Source organism: Natator depressus, chromosome 13 (assembly GCF_965152275.1).
Source record: "Natator depressus isolate rNatDep1 chromosome 13, rNatDep2.hap1, whole genome shotgun sequence".
Lineage (NCBI taxonomy): Eukaryota > Metazoa > Chordata > Testudines > Cheloniidae > Natator > Natator depressus.
Window position 1 is genome coordinate 15453685 of NC_134246.1, and position 19581 is coordinate 15473265.

A 19581-nucleotide genomic window follows, 5' to 3' on the forward strand; every position below is an offset into this window, starting at 1 on the left:
AGGCCAATGGGGAATGCAGGAAGGGCGGCCGGCACATCGCTCGGTCCGCACCGCTTCCCGCACCCCCATTGGCCTGGAGCGGCGAACCGCGGCCAGTGGGAGCCGCAATCGGCTGAACCTTCGGACGTGGCAGGTAAACAAACTGGACCGGCATGCCAGGGGCTTTTTCTGAACAAACGGTGGACCACAGTTGAGAACCACTGCTCTAGACCCACCCAGGTGTCTTCGTTTATGTTTAAATGGAATGTCCATGGCCCAGGTTTAAAACAACATGGTTTTCTTGGAAGAAAAAAGCTTCATTTTCTATTTCTCGACAAATGATTTGTTCTCAGAAACATTAAGGCTAAGTTTGACACTTAAATCCTTAATGTAGTCACAGGCCAGCTAGAAAGGGGCGGGGATTTAGAATTAGTAGAATTCACTGTTTGTGGTGGTTGAATCCATGCTCTTTCCTTTTTGGGGGGCAGGAGGGCTAATAATGATGGTGGTGACAACCACCACCATTGCCATCTGTTTCTTGGGTACCCCAGAGTACTATCCTAAGACCACAAATATTGCAATTTGATGTTCTAACTACATTTAAATAATGGTCCCAATGATGGAAGGCTGGTGCTTCCTCAAACACATACCTGGCAGCCATTGCGTACATTTTAAAAAATTTTCTTCAAATGGAAACTTTTCAGAATAGCTCAGGCTTTCCAAGGCAGCAGCAGCTATCCTATGAGATGGCGCAATAGCAGATATAAGTTCTTCAGGATGCCTTCAGAGCCCAAACCCATTGGCAGCAATGCTTTCTGAGGTGGCCTCTTTTTCTAATCCCACTAGCCAAGACCACTAACCTCAGAAACAGGATAGACTCTCAAACTGTAGTACCTATTCTCAACAGCAGCAGCAGCAGGGCCCTGACTCCACTAGTAACACAGATTCTATGAAACCACACCTAGAGATCAAGGGAGAGAGAGGGACCGTAGAGATTTTAAAGAATTGTCTCAAGCTTGACTACAGAAGTAGCACTGGATCTTTTTCAAGGTGACTCAGGGGCCCCAGCAGTAACATAAGAGACATTTCAGGCAAGGAGGAAGCATCATATTCCATGAAAGGAGACAAATAAATGCCCGGTGAGCCTCTCTCTGTTTTTCTTACATTAGTGCTGATAAAGTGGAAACCTTGTCAATTGTCTTTCCTGGCTGTTTTGGCAATATGTGCAGAAAAAAGCTCAAGTTGCTCACTCCAAGGAACCTATTGTGTTACTATGTACATTTTGCATGAATTAAGTGTGATATTGCCCTCTTAATCTCTGTTGGGTTAAAATATAGTATCAATGTCAGCATAATGTTCAGTCAATTAAGGACTAGACTATGATTCTTCTCTGTCTGTTTAAATTGTATCATGCAGTGTGTACTTGTGGAGAAAATACCACTAGACTTCGTGGCATTCCTAACCATCTGCTGTTGTAAATACCAGAGTTGTGTGTGCAACTACAGTAACAGCACAGGCAAAGTAGGTACACAATAGCACCTGCCTTTTTGAAAATCTAGCTTTAAATATTTCATGACATTTTCTGTGATAGTGGGAGTGTTAGCATGTTATTCAGGTCATATTCCAGTGAGGGTAATTCTCTTTGCCTACCTGAAACTACAAGAGGAATAACAAATTTATTTGAGCATAAACTTTCGTGAGCTACAGCTCAATTCAGTGGATCCACTGAATGCATCCGATGAATTGAGCTGTAGCTCATGAAAGCTTATGCTCAAATAAATTTGTGAGTCTCTAAGGTGCCACAAGTACTCCTTTTCTTTTTGCAAATACAGACTAACAGGGCTGCTACTCTGAAACCTACAAGAGGAATGTTATTGCATTTATTATCTTCTTCATTTCATGTCAGGAAGTATCGACCGATATACCCCTCCAATGTTCCATCCCATTAGTAGCTTCACTTCAATAGTGGATAAAGACGCTATATAAATGTAATATATTCAATATCAGCTTTTAAACGGTTATTATTTGTACCTGGTGGAAGTCGCAATGTGTGAAATGCTTTCCAAATAAAGACAAAGGCACATTATCTGCCCCAAAGAGCTTACATTCTTAAAAATGACAAAACAAAGAGAAGTTGGCCCAAAGATATTATGTCACCCATCTTGTCTTTCAAAACTAAGAGACATGAAAAGTAGAGGAAGGGGGACCAAAAGTGCAAGCAAGTGTTGGCTACATTATGATAATAGTGAGCAGAAGGATAGTCCAGTGGTTAAGGCACTAACCTAGGACTTGGGAAACGGATTCACCACTGATTTCTTGTGTAACCTTCTATAAGTCACTTAGACCCAGATCTTTAAAGATAGTGGGATGTAGGCTCCCAAGTGCCTAAATCCCTTTTGAAAAATGAGGGTTAGGTGCCTAAATCAGTGAGACATTGCAACTCTGAGCGCAGCAACACCTAAATATCTTTAAAAACCTGCGCCTAAGTGAAATGCTGAAGGGTAAAAAGGCCTCTTTGTGCCTCCTTCCTCATCTGTACAGTGGGAATAATAGCACTTTTCCCTACCTCACTGGACAAATTAAAGGACTGAGAGCTCCTCAAATGTTATAGTAATGAGATTCCTGTAGATACCTAGATAATACAACACATGCTTAAGAAATAAAACATATAGTACCAGTATATGAACCCCACATGGCAGCCATGTCCCAGGCCTCACAGCAGAGGTGAGTTTCTAGGAGAGGCAGGAGGGGGTAGCAGCTTTGTGGACTAGCTCAGGAAGGATGTCCTGTGAACTGAGGCAAATCTGGAGCTGGTTGGTGGAGAAGCTGATTAAGGGGGTCTGGAGGCTGGTTGCATTGGTAGTGTGGTCAGTGGGAAGTGCATAAAGGGACTTGGATGGATGGCTTTGTAAGATTATTTTTCCGCATGAGCAAGGATTGAGCAGAATAGAGGCCTCTGAAGATGGACACAAAATTTCTCTTTCCTAAAGGCATCCTAGTCCAGAGAGGCCAGTCCTTGTTTGCTGGATAGGTCCAATCCAAAACCTGCCTACTGTCGTACACTGGACTTAGTGAAAATCCACAGATGATTGAAACTGAAGGAGTGAGAACTGTATGAAGCAGTGGCTGGGGGCAGAGCAGGGGCTGGCTGGGATGCAATAGACCCTCCAGAGCACATAAAACAAGTGCAACGACCTGAACAATCCCAGGAGTGGGGAGGGAGGATCCAGGAGGAAGAATTTTATTCAGCATAGAAAAAAATGATAGCCTGGGGAAGGAAGCTGGCTGAACAAGGCTGCCCTAGGCAGTTTGCTGCTTTTAGCAAATTTCTGGCCATACCTCTATGGTCCATACTATCCACAACAGCCTCCTGTTTGCCATTTAAGCTCTCTATTAAATTAAGGCCTTTTTGTATCCCATGTGTTTGTTCTTTTCACTTTCACTTTTCATTTCCTCCTCTCTATTTTCCCCCTTCTACTACATCTCTCCTTATCTCTTCCACCAGATTTGTAAAGTCTAGTTTGCTGTATTGTGAAAATACTCGGTCCCTTTCCTTCCTTCTCTTCTTTTCCGGCGTGTCACCCCCGGCCTTCTCCCTTCCCCTCCTCTGTTCCTCCTTTCTTCGCTCTGTGGATTCCCCCTCCCCAGGCTCTCTGGATGGATTCATCTCCTTCCAGCCTCTCTCACATACTCTCCTACTGCCCTTCCCCAAACCACTTTTGCCCCTGCACACGCCCACTTGCTTCACCCCCCTCCCCGCCCCAAATCATCTCTCCCTCCTACACGCTCCCCACCCAGGCACATGCAGAATTCCTTATCAAAGGCTCCCACCCTGAACTAAAAACCCACCAACGCAGCTAAAGGCTCTCCCCACAACACATGCACCCCCCCCCTTGCATGCACATACGTGTAGGCTCCTCTCTGCACTCCCCAAAATATGTAGCCCCCACCCCGCTTTCAGATGCGGCCTCCCCTCTCTCCAGCTCCCCAGTGCCCAGGGTTCTCTCATCTCTTGCTCCTGACCGAGCTCCCTCTCTGACCCCCCTCATCCTGCTTGCATTACAGGAGCCCTTCCCTGCTGCAAACTCCCCGCGTTCCCCGGGTTGATAGTCCTGCCAATTACAGGGCAGTGTCCCCCCCCCCCCCCGCGCCCCACACCCACCCTTTTGCTGGTTGCAGGAGGGGGCTCCTCCTCCCTCAGGCAGGACCCGCCTCCAAGCAGCAGGTGGCTGCTGAGAACAGGAAGTTGACACTGTTCATCTAGTTAATTTCACACTCTTGTCACTGAGCTGCTGTGTGACAGGGGGTAGGAGCGGGGGATCTCAGCCTGGGATCACTCACCCATCACACAGACAGCCGGGGACTCCTCACCTCACCATCCCATTCCGGATTATTTAGACAGACCAGAGTGGACCTTGCTTGAAAAGTGCCGCTGACTGAGCTGAGAGGTGATAACAGGAGCTCGGGAGATTTTTTTTTTCTTTTTCTTTTTCAACTCCCGTTTCCCCTCATACTTGGAAGGATCTTGGTTTTTGGTGGGCGTGAAATTTACAGCTTTTCAGCCAGGGAGGTGAACTTTTTTTGCCCCCCATCTCCTCTCTCTGTTAATAAAGCAGGACTTGGCCAGGCGACACAGATGAGTTCCACCCATAAGGATCCGGAGTTTGACTCACAGCAGGGGGACCATGACCCAAATCAAAATGTCAGCCCTCAAGAGGAATTCGACTTCTCGATATTATTCGATTATGATTACTTGAAGTGTATAGAAGGTTTGTGGCGACTACCCATTAAAAAAAAAAACAGCTTAAAACCCCGTGCCCCTGGATATGTGAAATAATGGCTTCAAAGTACTGAGAGTGTATGTACTATGTAGGGCTTTGTGCCCGGGATGAGCCTGGTCCTTCTAGAACTTGGGCAGAAGTAGCTGTATTTCAGGGGAGGGCTTGATTGCGCTCTCGGGAGAGATCGAGTTGTTTTCTCCAGTTAACCCTAAGGGGGCGGTAGGGAAATGCTACAGTCTCTGGTGAGGTTACAATATCCGTTGTGGACCGTTCTTTGAGCTTCTTTGTATTAGCAAAAGGAAAGGAAGATAAAGAAAACTTCACATGCTACTCATCGTGCAGTAGCAACAGTGTATCCGTTAGACTATTTGCTTTGGTTGTAATGGGATGAATGACTAGAGAGCTGGCAGATGAATTTAATCACAATGGCAAAACACAGCCAGTGAACCCGTGTAATATATACTGCCTTGTGTTTTTAAAAAATTGGGTAATGCAGAAGAGAGCGAAACATGATTTAAACTGTGTCAGATCATTTCAATTTGTTGTTTTTAAACACTTCCTTACTGTGGCTCCCATCCTGCAAAGACTTACCCACCTGCTGAATTTTACTTGTATGAGTTGTTCACCATTGTAACGTTACATGTGCATAAATCTTTGCAGGAGTGAGGCCTAAATTATACTTTACTGGAGTGACTAATAGCGAGCAAAATGATTATTTTACAAGTTAGTTTTAGGTGAAATGTGTGGTTGCTTTAAAATTATTCTAGTGTTCAGATCCTTTATAAGACGATAGCAACCAATCGCTAAGGCAAGGTAGATTGGCTACATCTAGTGACTTGAATGACTGGAGGCACTCTCCTGCCCTTTCTAAAATACTTTGCACATCAGTGTCAATCATGCCCAGTTATGCAATGGAATTGACTATAGTTGAGGATGCCGTACTATACTCCCTATGACTAGCATCATCTTGAAGAGGGTATCTTGAAAGTTGAATTTAAAACCGGAGTCCTGTGTGCTACCTGACATCATAAATGACTGGGTTAAAGGACTAGATGGATTTAAAATTTTGAGGCGAAAAAAACTGGATGGGCCTGAACCAAAACCCAAAATCATTCCTGAATTTTGAGGAATTTTCTAGTTCCAAACTACAATTTGAGTCCATCCAGAAAAAAAGGGGGTGGGTGGGCATTTTTTATCCTGCTAAGCCCACATAAGCCTGAGTTACTGTGAAGGTTGATATGTGAATATATGCCTTCCCACTCCCCAGCCCCAAAGTTACATGTTAAGCCGGTGGTTCTCAACCAGGGGTACACATACCCCTAGGGGTACGCAGAGGTCTTCCAGGGAGTTTCATCAATTCATCTAGATATTTGCCTAGTTTTACAACAGGCTACATAAAAAGCACTAGCAAAGTCTGTGCAAACTAAAATTTCATACAGACAATGACTTGTTTATACTGCTCTATGTACTTACATTTCAGCGTATACTATAATATTTATATTTCCATTGATTTATTTTATAATGTTATGGTAGCAATGAGAAAGTAAGCAAATTTTCAGTAATAGTGTGCTGTGACACTTTTGTATTTTTATGTCTGATTTTGTAAGCAAGTAGTTTTTAAGTGAGGTGAAACTTGGAGGTGCTCAGGACAAATCAGACTCCTGAAAGGGGTACAGTAGTTTGGAAAGGTTGAGAGCCACTGTGTTAAGCTTTCCAGGCCTAATGAAACTAAGCATGCTTGATTTCTTACTATTTGTTAGCTAAGTGATCTAAAATACACAGCGTTCCTGTCCCCTAAAATTTCCAGTCTAAACTATATAGCAACAGTTGACAGGACACAGAGAAGGGAATAACTAGGATTTAGTTTTTGAGACGGAATCATTTTTTGTGGGCACTGCAAAAGAAGTTAATTTTCTAGGAAGGATTTGAATGAAGAGAATGTAATGGCTTGCCACATTGGAATTGGAAGAGTGTTCAGTGCATAGGGGGCTGTGTGGCAGAAGGAGATAAATTATGGCACGATTAGCACATAGATTCTTTTTATTGCTGCATTCCTAGGCACAAGCAATGTAATAGAAGCAGGATGGTTAATATAATCTAAAGTTTATCGTAAATCCACATTATCTGTTAGGTTTAATACAATTTCAAAGTTGCTAAAGTAAACTAGTGACTGTTAATGGCAATTATTTTAATGAAAAACATATTTCAGTGAAATCTTCAGATTCTTTTTTCATTCATCTCTTAAGTGTAGAGGCTAGTGCTGAGTAGTCTTTAGTGGGAAACTCCACAGGATATCATAGTACGTAGGAGGGTGCAGAAAGCTTCAGCTTCTCAACCACACTAATGGTGAGCAGTGTACACTTGTAGAGAGATGTAACTTCCTTCTAGAGCCTGCTTTCCCTGTATTTGAATGGCTAGAAACCATAATTACTATTAATTTTGTTTGTTCCCAAGATGGAAATAATTAGCATAAGAAACAGCACAACAAAATACTAGCATTGTAATCTGGACAACATTTCCTGTCTTTGAAAAGACACCATTCAGAATCTGTAAGCAATTCGTGGACATCAGTAACCTTCAATGTACTAATGTTGACAATGGAACAGAAAATTTAAAATTTAAAGAAAAAGCTTTAATCCATGTCAAGCTAGTTGTAGTTGAAGGTGATTGGTTTTGAGAGATTTTGGCCACATCTCAGCAGGAACAAGGTAAACAGGTCCTTTTCAGTTTTAGATTCAAAACACAGCCAAAGCCATAGGAGTGTCTTTGGATCCTAGGTTTTGAATCCAGTTCATACATTCAGAGACATTGAGACTCTGGTTTTGCCTTATGGACTAGGATGCTCAGCCCACATCTCCTGGCCAACCCTATAATAGCAAGTCACTGTAAACATGGCAAAGAGGATCCATTTTTTTGGCAAGGAAACAAATGTCAATTTCAGGCTTCAGGATTGGAGCCTGGGGGAAATTTGTTTTAGACAAATGAAAAAAAAATACTGTAACTTGACAGTGTCCTTTTAAGCTTGTGTCTTAAAACTAGTATCTATACTACAATCTGTTGCCATGGAAAAGACAGCAATATCCTTATTGAAAGCAGTTGGCCGTCTCCAGTGCTTATATGTGCCTGAGACAACAGGAACATGGGCTGCTATAAAAACAACAGAGAGAAAAAAAAAGGGTAAATAAAAATCCAACTGTCAATATTATTAATATTGGATTTTCATCTCTAAGCCAAGCATTTACATAGGCAGGAGTGTAGTAAAAAGGTGCCACTTTCCACTTTGCCTTTCTTTTTTAACTTTGATCTCAAGGTTTTCATTAGCTATCTTCTTCTGATGGTAGTAAAACTAGAAATGCCAACTAGTAACAGGCTGAACTGAGAGGTTTGTTTAGATAAACAGACTTCTGGAATTCTGAAAAGAGGGTGTGTTGTACTGTAGGGATGAGCGGTACGTTTTCCCATGGTAACCGAAGGTGTGTGTAATATTTTTTTATTCCCTTGAAGATGCACCTGACCAGTGCTTTGAGGACTTCTTATTTCTGTTCTCTTGATTTTATCTAATTTTAAAACCTGACCTTGAGACACATCTTTTTCTGTTGCTCAGTATTAATGGAAAATAACTAGTCACCAACAGATTGTCTGATAGCAATCAGAGAACACATCTCATTCCAGAACATAGGAATTGTCTTCTTGAAAACCCATCTGCTGAATTTCTTCCAGTCGAAGATCACCATTCTCCATTTTTGGCTGAGAGGCTACAAATTCTCATACGCCTCCGATGGTTGGGAGTCAGAAAGGAACTTTGTGTATGAGCAGGTTACACCAACCATTCTGTACGGTTTTGTACATCTTAATAGATGTTTCAGAGTACTGGCTACCGTGGGATATAAAATGCTGGACTAGATAGACCACTGATCTGATCCAGGAAGGCAATTCCTATGTTCTGGAATGAGATGTGTTCTCTGATTGCTATCAGACAATCTGTTGGTGACTAGTTATTTTCCATTAATACTGAGGATTCAGAATGGGACACCATTTTTTGTAGAGTCATTTGAGACCCATAAAAATGTCTCTGTAAAATGATTGAGGACAAATTTTGCCCTAAGATACAAGCAAGTGCCACTAACAACAATGAAAGTTCGTGTGCATATCTTGAAGGCAGCAGTTGTCTCTGGGCACAACCTTTTGCTAACATCTTCAACCCAATGTAGTTATAATCTTTTACACAGATTTAAAGGGACACTGCCAAAGTTGATAAGTGAAATTTGGGACCTGGCTTCTTTTGTTTTCAATCTCAATGTAATTTCCTCATTCCCTCCTCCCTCCCCCCGGCCTTCCCCCTGCCACAAAATAAAGTCTTTTTTACTGCTTTTATTAAAAGAAAAAATATCAGCATCCCAGTCCTGGTAAATAGCTGTACAATAAACAAACCAATATGCACAGCCCAGAGTTCATCAGCAGCCCTGCAATAAAGAATCCAACATGCACATTAGAGAGAATTACTCTCACTTATGAAACCAACTTTCACTCTACACTTCCAAGTAGTTAGCGTAAATAACAGAAGAAAGGGCTTTTTCAAATATATGAAAAATATCTTTACTGTGTTTTTTCAATTACGTAGTTTATGTAATTTAACATTCTATGGGCAGGATTCTCCTTTCACCCTGGTGCAAATAAGAAATAACTCCATTAAAATCAAGGGAGTTGCACTGTTGCAAAACTGGTATGAGATCCAAATCAGCCCATTACTTTGAATTCTCTTGATTCCTGCATCCTGGATGGTGCTATCTTTAGCTTTTCTGAGATGATTTTTCACAAATCCATCATGGTTGTGCTCTGTCTCTAAATTCATGCTAATTGGCCAGATCACATTTGGCAGTCTAAGCAGCTTTGAAGTTGCAAGTAATACAAAATACGAGAAACTTTCATGCTGTGGAAATCTTGAATATACAGGAGCCTGAGGCAGCTTTCCTTCCTTATGCACTTTAACTGCCCATCAAAGTCAGGAGAGTTTTGGAATACAGAGTTTTTGATCCTTAAACCCACTTATCTTTCTTCTGTGTGGCTTAATTTTATGTGTTCTTAAAAATAAACTCGAGTGACAATTCTTCTTCATGTAAGCTAGGGTGTGTGTGTGTGTAGGGGGCGAGGAGTCTCCAATCACCAGGTGATTGTATGAGCTTTCTGATGCATTTGGACGTAAGTTTAATATATCTATATCTTATTATTTATATTATGGTAGCACCTAGGAACCCCAATTGTGACAGGCACTGTAGAGCCAAGCACCAGAGAAGACAGCCCTTACAACAGAGAGCTTGCAGTCGAGGTTTTAGGATGCCATAGATGGGTGAAACAGACATAGCCTTAAAGCTGTGGGGTTTGGCTAGACAGACGGAAGTGTGGATGCCTGTCTGAACCTAGGGAGGGCCTCACAAGAAGACTCAAAACCCCACCGCCCAAAAAATTCCCCCAAACCTTTCCCAACAGGCTCATTGTACCTGTCATTATCTGCTTGCAAGGAAGGAGACTCTGACTCCTTTGCTGCTTTCAGGGGAAGAGCACTAGGGCCATTCCCCCTAACATCTTCAATGGGGGAGCAGTAGTATGCAGCTTCTCCCTGCCTCTTTCTCTCACCCCAAGGTGCTCCTGTTTCTCTCCGACCTGAGGTCCTGCCATTTGTCCCCCCTGCTCCATTTCAGTTTATTTTTCGTGTTCACCCAGCACCACTGATGCATCTTTGTCCCCACAGCACAACTAATTACCCCCCTCGCTCCACTGCACAAGCCCCTACAGTGAAGCTGTAAAAAAGTGGATGGTCAGCCCCAGGGAGAATTTCTGCCCTCCGCCCCCTAGACTTGCTGGCCAAGCTATGCATTTGCTATGGTTCTATCATCACCTGGAAGGGAGGGGGCCAGGGTAGTGCAGCCACTGTTTGGGGCCATCTGGCTGAATCCTCCCCCAGGCACTCCCAGTGTTTGGGCTGCTCTGCACTTTTGCTGGTGCCTGTGAATGCAGACGGAAAGCAGCCGGGCAGAGCCCTCAATTGGCTTGCCCGCATGTGGAGAAACCACCTTACTTCCCCTCTCAAAGGCAGGAGACTGGCATTGTTTACAAAAACAAACTCCTGTGGTGCTCAAGCAGGGGAGCTGGGATGTTGGCTGAGCTTATTCCTTCCTGGAACAGAGTCAAAAACCCAGCAACTGCGCTAGCCAGACAGGGACTATTGAGAACTATGTATCTGCTAATTAGAGGCCCTGTCCTGCTTCCACTGAAGTTAAAAGGCAAAACTCCCCGATTTCAATGGGAACCAAATTGGGCCCTAAATGAAAGAGTGGTTTAAATTTAAAGCAGGAATTGCTGCTTCGCACCGACCTTCTCTTCTTTCTTCCTGCAGCAAAGTCACAATGCTCTATTTGTAACATCACAATCATTTCTATGGCGACAGACTGTGATGTCACAAACACATGGGTTATAGCCATACCACTTCAGACAGTGATTTCATTGCATCTCCTAAGCTCAGCAGAGTTGGGATTTGGATGGGAGAACTCCAAGAAAAACCTAGGTACTGCAGGAAGTTATGTTGATTCAGTGTGTGGCAGCCTTCCCTCTGAAGCAGACCTGAGCCAATATACCTGAGTGGTTCTAGGGAATTCACTGGTTGCTGGAGGTGCTCTCTTTTGCATGAGAGGTAATACTGAGGCCTTGGCCATTTTTTTTGGTCAGTGAAGATCCTCAGGCATGTTTTTTTCAAGGTGATGTTCAGAGCTGTTCTGCTTAGTGCCTTGATCAGATTCCCGGGATGCTGCCTGCTCTACTGATAACTTATGCAGATGGTTTTAATTTTCACTGTGCATAGTGTTGCTGGCATGTTTTCATTGTGTGTAGTGTTGCTGCCATGTTTTCGTGGTGGGTGAGCGATCTCGGACGATATAGTCTGTAAAGGTCTTTGGAATGTCTGAGGATGAAAAGTGCTATATGAATCTAGGTTCGTGTTGTTGCTTGTTGCTGTGAATCATAGCAGGAATGCGAATTCCCCTGCTAGACCCAGTGAAAGTGACTGCTGAAGTATTTTGTTATGTTAATAATAAGCAAAGTGATCTTAGAATGATGCTCATCACAATAATTTTATTGTATTAATAGTTCTTCAACATTTATTCTTGTGTGAATTAAAATTTGTCTTTATTAGATCTCTGCAGCTCATTTTAAAAACATGTGAAGGAGTGAGGTCTGTTAGCAGCAGCATCTTTGAAAATTCCATATATAGGACAATTTCTTTTCTTTCCTCTTGCCCTCCATGCGCGCGCGCGCGCGCGCGCACACACACACACACACACACACACACACACACACACACACACACACACACACACACACACACACACACACTCCTGAAAAACTGCACCACTTAACAAATGTAGCTAAGGATCCGGAGCCAGGAATTGTAATGCTTCCACATTGTGCTATCTCATCATCTGTCTGTCTATGTGCCCATATCACATAGTATGGTATGGTAGGGACCATAGTTGATCTGGGAACTGAAACATGCAATCATTTTACTGTTCCTTGGTGTGAAATTGATCAGCCTAGAGAACCGTCCCATGATTATTGAGACAATGTAGAAGTTTAAGTTCCTATAGTGTTGAGATCAGTCCTGCTCTAGTTGGGGGGCTGATTTTGCTCTCACTTACACCAATGTAAATCAGGAGCAATTCCACTGAAATCAAAGGAAGGGACATTTTGCATGAATGAGAAGGGGCATGTTGCCTTGTACAGTAGTGGTGTGGGATGAGTTCCTCTTGTATGAAATGATGTGTAGGATCAGCCTACTGTGGTTAGGTGCCACAGAACTTGGGTGATCTGGATGACAGTCAGTTTCCATGGATACCAAGATTTGATATTTGAGATCAACAATGCCAAAATGTATCTGGCTCAAGATTTAGTTACTTCTAATTTGTCTAATCCCTATAAGCAGTCTTTTACTGTGATGAAATAAGGCAACTGCTAACAGGAGCCTGAAGAAATCTGCAAGTGGGATTCTGAGAGCCTTCTGTGGCTCTGTCAAATAAACATTTGGGAGGCATTTTTGAGGCATAAAAGATAAGGGGGAAAAAACCACACAGAATTTCTGTTTAAATGCAGCATCCCAGAGGCTGTGCAAAATGTGCAGAACAAAAAAACAGAACTAGTCAACATTAGTGGGTTTTGGTATTTTGGGTTTTTTGTGAGTGAGGGTCATGTTTTGTAGCAAATTAGAAAGAGTCATTTTACCAGGAACTCAGAGCATTTTATAATTTTTTTTCACTTGGAAAGTGATCTGGGAAAGTGGGGGAATAATGAGTTTACGTTTATAAGTAAAGATGGATTTGAAACAGGGAAGCCAACTTTTGAATTCCTGCATGCTTTCAATGCAAAACTGCCATTGTATCAGGAAAAAAGAAATACTAAAGGATGTGAAAAGTCCCCTGAAATAAAATGTAATTGTGTCTGTGAGAGCGTGAGCAAACATTTCATGGAAAAACATACAGTACTTTTGTAAGATGCACAATTGGCACCTCCCGCGTTACACATGTCATACTGGTCTCTTGCATGGAGTGCTGTTTGAGAATGACTAGGAGAATAAGGTGGAACAGTTATTTAGATATTTTAATGATGGGCTGTTCGTCTGCAATAGGTACAGCTGGCCCCAGGGTGAATTCATTATTGTCTATAATTTTGTTCAGTAAAAAATATCTGTCAGGTGTCATTTTGGTGAAACTGTATCAGCAGTGCAGCTAACATATGTGTGTTCATGAAGTCTGGGGGTCGAGTGCTGCTCTCACTGGGCATGATTCTGCTCTCACTGACAGATGCTATTCAGGAGTAATTCCACTGAAGCTGATAGCAGTGGACTGGTGAACCCCTGTGTGAAATCAGAATCAGGCCCATTGACATCAATGGGAGTTTTTCTATTGACTTCCAAGGCAGTTGAGCGGGGACTGTGGCTTGCAGCCCCTGGGCATCCCACTCTATTTGAAAAAAATCTAGATTCTTAGATAATTATAGGCTTTGGCCTGCAACCCTACTTGCATAAGCAAAGATTCTAGGATTAAGCCTTGACGTCTTCTGCCGAACCATGTACTCCTTATTCAGACAAAATGCTCTTTGACTTGAAATCAAGAAATAATTGGCCTGAATAAGAAATAGGTTGGCTTCCTTGTACATATTTAATTTGTAAATACTAACTGTACAGTACGTTTTCTGATTACTCGTGCTCACTTATTTGGGACTTATTGCATGCTTTGTGGAGGAAATATGAAGCCAAATAAGCTGTCACACAGAATTATTGGGCGACACAAGCTATGTGAGACAATATCTTTTATTGGACCTTCTGCTGGTAGAAGGGACAAGCTTTTGAGCTCCACAGAGTCCTTCTGGCCTGGAAAAGGTAACCAGAGATAACTACAAGGTGGGCCAGATTGTTAAGCATATGGTTGCAATAAACCACTGAAAATGAAGTGGGCAATTAACACTTCTGCAGTCAAGGACAAAAGAGGCTTAGTAGGTTACAAATTGTTGTAATGAGCCATAAAGCCAGTGTCTCTGCTGAGACCATGATTTTTAGTGTCAGGTTAGATGTGGATTGATAGACCAGTCCTTGTTCTCAAAGGTACAGGTGTTGACACTGTGACACTCTGGTTACATTTTCCAGGCCTGAAGAAGAGCTTTGTGAAGCTCAAAAACTTGTCTCTTCCATAAATAAGATATTAGCTCACCCACCTTGTCTCTCTCGTGTCCTGGGACCAACAAGGCTACAACCACACTGCAAACACAGAATTAATTGGTAATTTATATATTTATATTGAACTTTGTTTTCATGAAGCATGTTTGACCTAGACTTTGCCATATAAGAAAATGGAAAAACACTTTTTTGTCTTTTAGTTTTATTCAGCCCCTCTGGGATCTGGTTTTGTGACATGTTAGGTCTCAGTCCAGCTCCTGGCAGATAAAAATATACAAAAATCAATCACCACAATTGGCAGTAATTTGTACCCTGTTGGCAGTGTCAGCAGAGAGGCCAAAGATTAAAGAGGCATGGAAACTGACCTACCGTCTCACCCCCACAGGTGACCCCATGTCAGGGTTCAGGTAGCAGTAGATTGGCAGGACAGTGTGGAGAAGTTTGCAGTGTCACTGTCCATCCTGTGCCTGTTCTGAGGATTTAAGCTTCCCGAGCTTAGAAAACCAATAGCCTACTATTCACCTAATAGCAGATCACATCCATTTTATCAATATGCATTTTTTAATCCATGATTGCTCAGCTTCTGTAGTAATATCTATAGTCTTAAAGAGACCCTTCTTTTTCCAGAAGAATCGACTCCTTCACATAAAACCAACAGCCCACCCACTGGAGTTACATACCCTCATGATGATGTCTTGGACTATGGCCTCAAGCCATACAGCCCCCTGGCTTTTCCTAATCTTTCTGCAGATCACATGGGCAGATATGGACAGCCAGATAGCATAGGGTCAAAATGCAACTTGGACCCTGTAAAGTCTGGGGCCTCTGCTTTGAGCCCTAGGATTGAGATCACTCCATCCCATGAACTGATTCATTCAGGGGTTCCCTTCCGCAGCAGAGACACAGATCTTTTGGTAGAACATCAGTCCAACTCAGCCACCGCTAGCCCAAGGTTTACACTGCCTGTCCCTGGCTTTGAGGGCTACAGAGAACCGCTGTGTTTGAGCCCAGCTAGCAGCGGCTCATCTGCAAGTTTCATTTCAGAGACAAATTTCTCTCCTTACACATCACCATGTGTTTCACCAAATAATGGTCCTAGTGATGACCTTTGTCCACAGTTTCAAAACATCCATACTCATTATTCCCCTAGAACCTCGCCAATAATGTCACCACGAACAAGCATCACGGAGGATACCTGCTTGGGACCACATTCACCATCACCCCGTCCCAACTCAAGGTCTTCATCGCCAGGTGCAAAACGGAGGTACTCTTGCACTGAGCTCTGCAACACTCAGCCGCCTTCCACTTCTCCACGACAGTCAAGAACCCCTTCTCCACAAGCCTCTCCTCACATCCCTTTGAGAGAAGACAGCTCTTTGCTCACTTACACCCAGTTGCCCAGCTCTTCTAGTCTCATGGATGCTATGAACAACCTTAGCACGGAACCTCCCTGTGGTGTTCCCATGAAAATTTGGAAAACCAGCCCTGATCCCCCATCAGTGCCTTCACACAAAAACAGCATTCCATGTCACGTCTTTCAGACTGTTGATTACCTTGGGCCTTGTGATCAGGAAGACAGGAGAAACTCAGCACCTGAATCCATTTTGTTAGTACCTCCGTCTTGGCCAAAGCAGCTGGTGCCTGCAATACCCATCTGCAGGTATGTTGAACTTTTCACATTTTTGTATTTTTCACTTGCTAGGTTTATTCCTTGACTCTCACCAAATTCTTCACAGCTACGCTGCATTACTGTAAAGAGTCGTATAAACAGATCGACTTTACCAGTGGAGGCACTGTATGTAATTTATTCAGCGCCACTGGCACGCTTCAAAGACGAATACTGTTTCCCTCCCAAGAAGCTTACAGTATAAGGCCCCCAGTCCTGCAGTACGATTCACCAGTGTTGGTCCTTGTGTGAGGTTCCTTTGCCTCAGATCATGCTGTAGGACTGGTGCCTCAGTATGCGGCGATGTATTTGGAAATTATGGATTCAATCCTTTGTGGTACCGAATGCTCTCAAGTCTCACTGATGTGATTCCAGTGGGAACTGAAGCTACTCAGCATCCCACAGATTTGGACCCTGTGTGATTTAACACATTATCCTCTAGTAACCACCAATCTACTGCGAAAATATAGAGGACATTAAATTCTATGGGTTGCCTGATCAGAGGAGTCTTTGCTGAAGTTTATCTCAATGAGGTAATCGTTGGTTAAGATCCATTGCCAGCACTGAACATATTTTCTCTTACCGTAATTTTATAATATTAGATTCTCCTGTACTTTAATAACCGGGAAATGCAGTATCTGGTAAGAAATGTTAGCATTTTATTGATGTTTTTTGTGCATTATTATCCTTGTTTTCATGTATATTATACATCACTTTTTATATAAACAAAAACAAAAAAACCCACAGTTTACACAACTGTTAAGTAAGTGGAGATTTGTTATTTCACAAAAAGAACAGGAGAACTTGTGGCACCTTAGAGACTAACAAATTTATTTGAGCATAAGCTTTCGTGGGCTACAGCCCACTTCATCGGATGCATAGAATGGAATATATAGTAAGAAGATATATATATATATATACATGCAGCAAAGGTGGAAGTTGCCATACAAACTGTGAGAGGCTAATTAGTTAAGATGAGCTATTATCAGCAGGAGAAAAAAAACTTTTGTAGTGATAATCAAGATGGCCCATTTAGACAGTTGACAAGAGGTGTGAGGATACTTAACTTAGGGAAATAGATTCAATATGTGTAATGACCCAGCCACTCCCAGTCTCTATTCAAACCCAAGTTAATGGTATCTAGTTTGTATATTAATTCAAGCTCAGCAGTTTCTCATTGGAGTCTGTTTTTGAAGCTTTTCTGTTGCAAAATTGCCACCTTTAAATCTTTTACTGAGTGGCCAGAGAGGTTGAAGTGTTCTCCTACCGAAGCTTATGCTCTGATAAATTTGTTAGTCTCTAAGTTGCCACAAGTACTCTTGTTCTTTTTGCGGATACAGACTAACACGGCTGCTACTCTGAAACCTGTCATTATTTCACAGTGAATGAGCAAAATCTAAGGTGCATGGCAAAGATCAGATATAAGTGCACACTTGCCATTAAACTATTTTATTAGTAAGCTACCGTGTCTCTGCTTGGAGTGTGATTTACAGAAAGATTTGATAATCCTGGATTTTGGTGGCATTTATAATTAAGGATACAAGGTAAAGTCCTGACCCCATTGAAGTTAATGGAAAAATTCCCAATGACTTCAGTGGGGCCAGGAGTTCACCCACAGCACCTTAGCCCTAGGGAGGGGAAGTGTTTACAAGTACTTTTATGAGTGCCTACTGTGACCGGTGCCTAAAATGGATCACAACTGAAAGGGCCACACTCAGGGCAGACGGCAAGAAACAGGGGAGACACCCCCCCAAAACTGGTGGTTTGTTCTATGATTAGATTTACCAGACCAGTAACAAAATGAGCTTCCATAGTACCACACTGGTTAACAAGAAGCCAAAACATAGTCCACATTAGGCATTCGAGCCCCCAGTTCACCATCCAGACAACTGCCTTTATGATGAGAGGTTACTGAAAACCCAATTCACCATACATGAGGTTCTACCATTCCCAAAGGATCAGACACTTACCCCCAGGTCAATAGATATTTTAGATCTAACCCAAATATCATGTTGTCAGCCAATCCTCAGTAAACTAAAGATTTATTAATAATAAAAAAGAAAAGAAGAGCGTTATTAAATGGTGAAAAGGATCATATACATTACAAATGATTGCACAGTCCTTAGATCAGAGTTGTAGCCATGATGGTGAATCTGCTGGCGTGTACACAAGTCTCTCAGGAATCATCCCAAAAGGTTAGATCCCAAAAGGCAGCTTAGATGTAGAGTCTGTGAGAGCCTTTCCATGCATTTTCCAGGGTATTCCAAGTAACTACTTGGAGATCTCAGTCCCCCGGCTTAAACTTTCCCTGTTAAAAGTTCAGCAGACTAGATACGGCAGGATCAGGCCTGAGCTTTCTCTTTTATAACTGAAACAGGCTGTCAAGTGTGATGAGTGCAGCATGTGACTGTGGATTCTTCTTTGTTGAGTACACACTGACCCATCACTTGGAAATTAACATTCTATTTCTTAAGCATACACAGGTAACCCAGTTACACTGATTTAAATAAGGCAACTGCCTGTCATTCATTATTACAGGGGTACATAAGATGAAGACAATACATATAATATTATTAGTTTTATGCAGTGTCTCACATCTTTGATCTTAATGTTGACTGAACACATTTGCATACACAGTGTAAAGGCAATTAAGACATGAAAGGGACTTAGCATCTACAAGCTAATTTGGTTACATTGGAAACTTCTACAGGATGTAGGTATACAGGCAAATACATTTAAGTATCTCCCTTGATTCCTTTTACTAAAGATGAATGGGTTAGTGATTGCTGATCTACTTACCTCTCTTTGATATTCACACACAAGTGAATTGTCCTGATTGCAACTGCAATGCCTCTTGTTAAGTTTCAGAGTTAAGTTGTTATGGGTTAGTTGGTTAAGTTGCCAGCATCACACCTACATCTCATAGAGTTTTTCAAACTGCCTGATCTTTTCCTGTCCAGCGTACCTGTTGCATCCCTCCCACCTCTTGAGTGGCCACTCTCCAATCAGTCTGGCTCTTATGAATTGCGCATTGAAGTGCAGCCAAAACCTCACCATCGGGCACACTATGAGACAGAGGGGAGTCGAGGGGCAGTCAAAGCACCAACGGGGGGCCATCCTGTGGTCCAGGTAAGAGATTTTAGAATTAATGAAATGTGCAGATGGTTGGGGAGCGGGGAGTAGGGAAGAGTGTTAATTCATTTTTTATGGAGATAGCCCTATGGGGGGACATTTGCAAACATAAATGCAAAGCAGCAACATGTTTGTACTCACCACCATGTGTGAAGTCTCTGAAGTTGAGCAATGGTGAACTTCAAAAAGTTTGGAGATTTGTTTGTGAAAACCTCAGAGGCCAAAAAGAAAAGGAGTACTTGTGGCACCTTAGAGACTAACCAATTTATTTGAGCATAAGCTTTCGTGAGCTACAGCTCACTTCA

General features: G+C 42.5%; 1 protein-coding gene across 3 annotated transcripts in view; it reads left to right on the forward strand.

The window, feature by feature from the left end:
* The window catches only part of NFATC2 (nuclear factor of activated T cells 2), a 131495-nt gene that overhangs the window by 12378 nt on the left and 99536 nt on the right, over window positions 1–19581 (forward strand). Inside the window, exons 1-3 of one of the 3 annotated variants that reach the window (XM_074969980.1) lie at window positions 4582–4748; window positions 15106–16138; window positions 19105–19273. In XM_074969980.1, the coding sequence (XP_074826081.1) occupies window positions 4616–4748; window positions 15106–16138; window positions 19105–19273 (1335 nt within the window). In that variant the 5' untranslated portion in view covers window positions 4582–4615. Of the gene's footprint in view, window positions 1–4581; window positions 4749–15105; window positions 16139–19104; window positions 19274–19581 lie in introns of those variants that run through there. The other 2 variants (XM_074969979.1, XM_074969978.1) reach the window with 2 other exon arrangements.